We start from the raw sequence: 3,530 nt of genomic DNA on the forward strand, positions 1-3,530 counted from the left end.
CCCCAAGGCTCTGCTCCAACACCAGCAGATGGCGCAAGAGAGCTTTGTCATGTATAGTCACTGTGCATATACTTCCACCTGAACTTCCTGTTGTGGTTATTCCTCTTCCTGGCTGGACTGCATGTATGCATGGAAGAGGTGAATTCAAGTCACTGGAGCTGATTCAATGAGGTTAGCCTGTTGTTCTGCCTTCTACTTTAGCTTGGACAGTCTATACAGTCATATAGGCTGTACTGTATTACTTACTGTAGCATACTGTGTGTGTGTGTGTGTGTGTGTGTGTGTGTGTGTGTGTGTGTGTGTGTGTGTGTGTGTGTGTGTGTGTGTGTGTGTGTGTGTGCGTGTGTGCGTGTGTGTGTGTGTGTGTGCGTGTGTGAAAGATGTCAAGTGGACAGCTATCCAGGGCAGAGGCATTGGCGTGCTCAGGCTGCAGGCATGCATGCCATGTGATGCTCTTCTCTGACACTAATGCTCAGCTGTTTGGGAGAATTCCCATCAGACACATCATACTGGTGAGTGTGCGTGTGTGTGTGTGTGTGTGTGTGTGTGTGTGTGTGTGTGTGTGTGTGTGTGTGTGTTTGCGCGTGCGTGCGCACGCACGTCCATCTGCAGATGTATTTGTATAACACATGTGAGTGTAAAAGTGGACATGTATCATACATGTGCTACACTCACATGTGTTATACAAATAAAATATTCTCAGTGTTAGCCAGACATGTAGGGCTAACACTGAGGATATTTCACTGTGCATTCATGCGTATGCTATATGTACATTTCAATGAGGGAGTCCTCCTCATGCATTGATGCGTGCATGTACATGCGTGTGTGTGTGTGTGTGTGTGTGTGTGTGTGTGTGTGTGTGTGTGCGCGCGTGCGTGCATCAGCGTGTGACAGACTTTGTTTCACTCCCCTACAGATGCAGATGCGCTTTGACGGTCTATTGGGGTTCCCTGGTGGGTGAGTCCCTCGCAATACATTTATTTGTATTATTCTATTCAGTGAGCGGCCTAATCAATAGCCGCTTTTCAACGGGGCCTTTTCTGAAGAGAGGAAATGTTTGCCACACATCACAAAATGGACAGAAAAGCACAATGACGCCACAAGACACCGTTGTTTATAAGCTGGTTCGCTGCCGGAAAGTCCTTTACGTGCTTGTACTGTATGTGTATGCCGTGTGCATCTTTTACAGTTGATAGACATTGTGTATTCTATACATTCATTCACTTGCTTCTAGGTATTGGGCAATTAGTTTTTTAGGGGTTTATATGTGACCATACTATTAACATTCTATTATACTGGCCTAAAATGTCATTATGTTTTAAGTAGCATACGTGACATGTCAAACTAGGGGGTTTTCATGATTCTGAATCCATCCCAAGCATTAGTTTTGCACTCCTTGGGCTAAAAATTGAGTGTTTTTTTGTGTGCAAAACTAATGCTTGGAATGGATTCAGATTCATGAAAAACCCAGCATAATGGCATTTAGAAAATCTTGCCTTATATAGGATGTTAATGGCATAGGCTATGGTCACATATGTGGATATATTATATCCCCCTATTAAAGCACAATAGCGACAGCCGGTCAGCAAGTGGATTCACGAATGTATTATATTTTAGTGCCAATAGAAAATGTAAACAAACATCTAAACAAAAGAAACCCGTCGGCTGCTGGACTATTATATGATTGGGACCTTTCATCTATATGTCCCCAGGTTTGTTAACCCTTCAAAAGAGACCCTGGAGGCGGGACTAAGCCGGGAATTGTGGGAGGAGCTGGGCGTGGCAATCCCTGTGTCCGTGGAGAATCATGTGGCTTCTTGCTACGCTCCCTCCTCTTCCTCCTCCTCTTCGAATCTCATCACTCACTTCTATGTGAAGAAGATAGACGAGGAACAAGTTATGGAAGTGGAAAAAGCAGCCGCTTCCACGGCAACAGATCATGGACAGGAGGTAGTGTGCGTGCGTGGGTGCGTGGGTGCGTGCGTGCGTGCGTGTGCGCACACAATTTCGCTTTTACATTCAGAATGATCATTTGTGTGATCTCATGCTTTGTTCCCCATGTCTGCCGCGAGCATGTCTCCGTTGCGCTTGAGTAAATGGTCCCACCCCTCTCCTACTAGTAGGGGTTAATGTACAGTTAAATGGTAAATGGTGCATTTATATAGCGCCTTTATCCAAGGCGCTTTACATAGATTGTGCGTTACATTCACCCATTCATACACCGATTGCGGGCGGAAGCCATGCAAGGCACCAACCAGCACATCGGGAGCAATGTGGGGTTCAGTGTCTTTGCCCAAGGACACTACGACATGTAGACAGGAGGAGGAGGAGGAGCCGGGATTCGAACCACCGACGCACGGATCATTGGACGACCTGCTCTATACCTCCTGAGCCACAGTCGCCCCGGTTGTGTAGACCGCAACGGAGGCCACGGTGCTGTCTCAAGCGAACCTTGATACACGAGTTGCGAACGCGTCGAACGTTGCGAAGTTTGCTTTAAGCCGACTCAGCCCTGTTCGAGTTGCAATGCTGCGATATGGACAGAATAGTAAATCCTCGTCCCCCCCAGAGTCCCGCAAGTAGGGATAGTCGAGAGGTGTTCGTGGGTCGCCTCTTTGCCTCTTTCTCTCTCTCTCTCTCTCTCTCTCTCTGTTATTTCAATCATGGTTCTTCTCACTGTCTTTGTTGTGTCTGTCTGCTTTCTGTCTTGCAGGTCCTGGGGATGGTGAGAATCCCTCTGTACGCCATGGAAGGCGGAGGAGGCCTGCCCTCCTTCCTCTCGCACTCGTTCGTCGGGAACTGCCGCTCTCAGCTGCTCGACGCTCTGCTGCGCTTCGACCTCGTCGGCCCTCGGGAGCTACAGGAGTCCCTCGTGCGCGCCACGGAGATACGCGCGCGCGCCGCCGAAGACCTGCAGGCATTCCTCACACTCGCGTAGAAGGGAAGGGAGAGAGAGAGAGAGTACCGCCGTCTTGAAACGATGAAATGACTGAAGTGAAATATACCTGCGTGAGCGCCACACAATGAAGCAAACGCAAACCCTGTCCGTGTACCCTGGCCACATACAGTTGATGACAACCTTTCACTCTTTGTACACGACTGCACGGCAGTGGTGGGAAAAGTACTAAGTTGTTTTACTTAAGTAAAAGTACCAATACTGCAATTTAGAACAACTTCGTTACAAGTAAAAGTACGGAATTGAAAATGTACTTGAGTAAAAGTATCGGCATCAAAATGTACTTAAAGTACTAAAAGTAAAAGTACAATAGAATGTGCCATTTCACAAGTTCAAACTGTGTACAAAATCTTTTGAAAATAGCCGATCTACAAGCTCACAATTGCGACGCATTGTGAGCTTGTAGATCGGCTATTTTCAAATGGGGGCTGGAGTGGTTAATGGATTGTTTTCTAATCAAAATTACAATCTCCAGAGTAACTAGAGTTTTCAAATAAATGTAGTGGAGTAAAAGTACAATATTTTGATCACAAAATGTAGTGCAGTAGAAGTGAAAGTATTGGAAATTGGAAAG

General features: G+C 46.6%; 1 protein-coding gene across 3 annotated transcripts; it reads left to right on the forward strand.

Annotated features, from left to right (window-relative positions):
- Positions 1-110: 110 nt before the first annotated feature.
- On the forward strand, positions 111-3,282 carry LOC310862218 (U8 snoRNA-decapping enzyme). Of its 3 annotated transcripts, XM_083769991.1 has the most exons (5): positions 111-171; positions 381-512; positions 917-957; positions 1,713-1,950; positions 2,714-3,281. In XM_083769991.1, the coding sequence occupies exons 2-5, from the start codon at positions 381-383 to the stop codon at positions 2,936-2,938; spliced, it is 636 nt and encodes a 211-aa protein (XP_083626117.1). In that variant the 5' UTR covers positions 111-171; the 3' UTR covers positions 2,939-3,281. The 3 variants fall into 3 exon arrangements, with proteins under 3 accessions (XP_083626117.1, XP_083626119.1, XP_083626118.1); XM_083769993.1 differs by lacking the exon at positions 381-512 and having other exon boundaries at positions 117-171; XM_083769992.1 differs by lacking the exon at positions 381-512 and having other exon boundaries at positions 118-171; positions 895-957; positions 2,714-3,282.
- The last annotated feature ends 248 nt before the right edge of the window (positions 3,283-3,530 follow it).

This window comes from Protomyctophum parallelum (genome assembly GCF_964188405.1).
Source record: "Protomyctophum parallelum genome assembly, chromosome: 7".
Taxonomy (NCBI): Eukaryota; Metazoa; Chordata; class Actinopteri; order Myctophiformes; family Myctophidae; genus Protomyctophum; species Protomyctophum parallelum.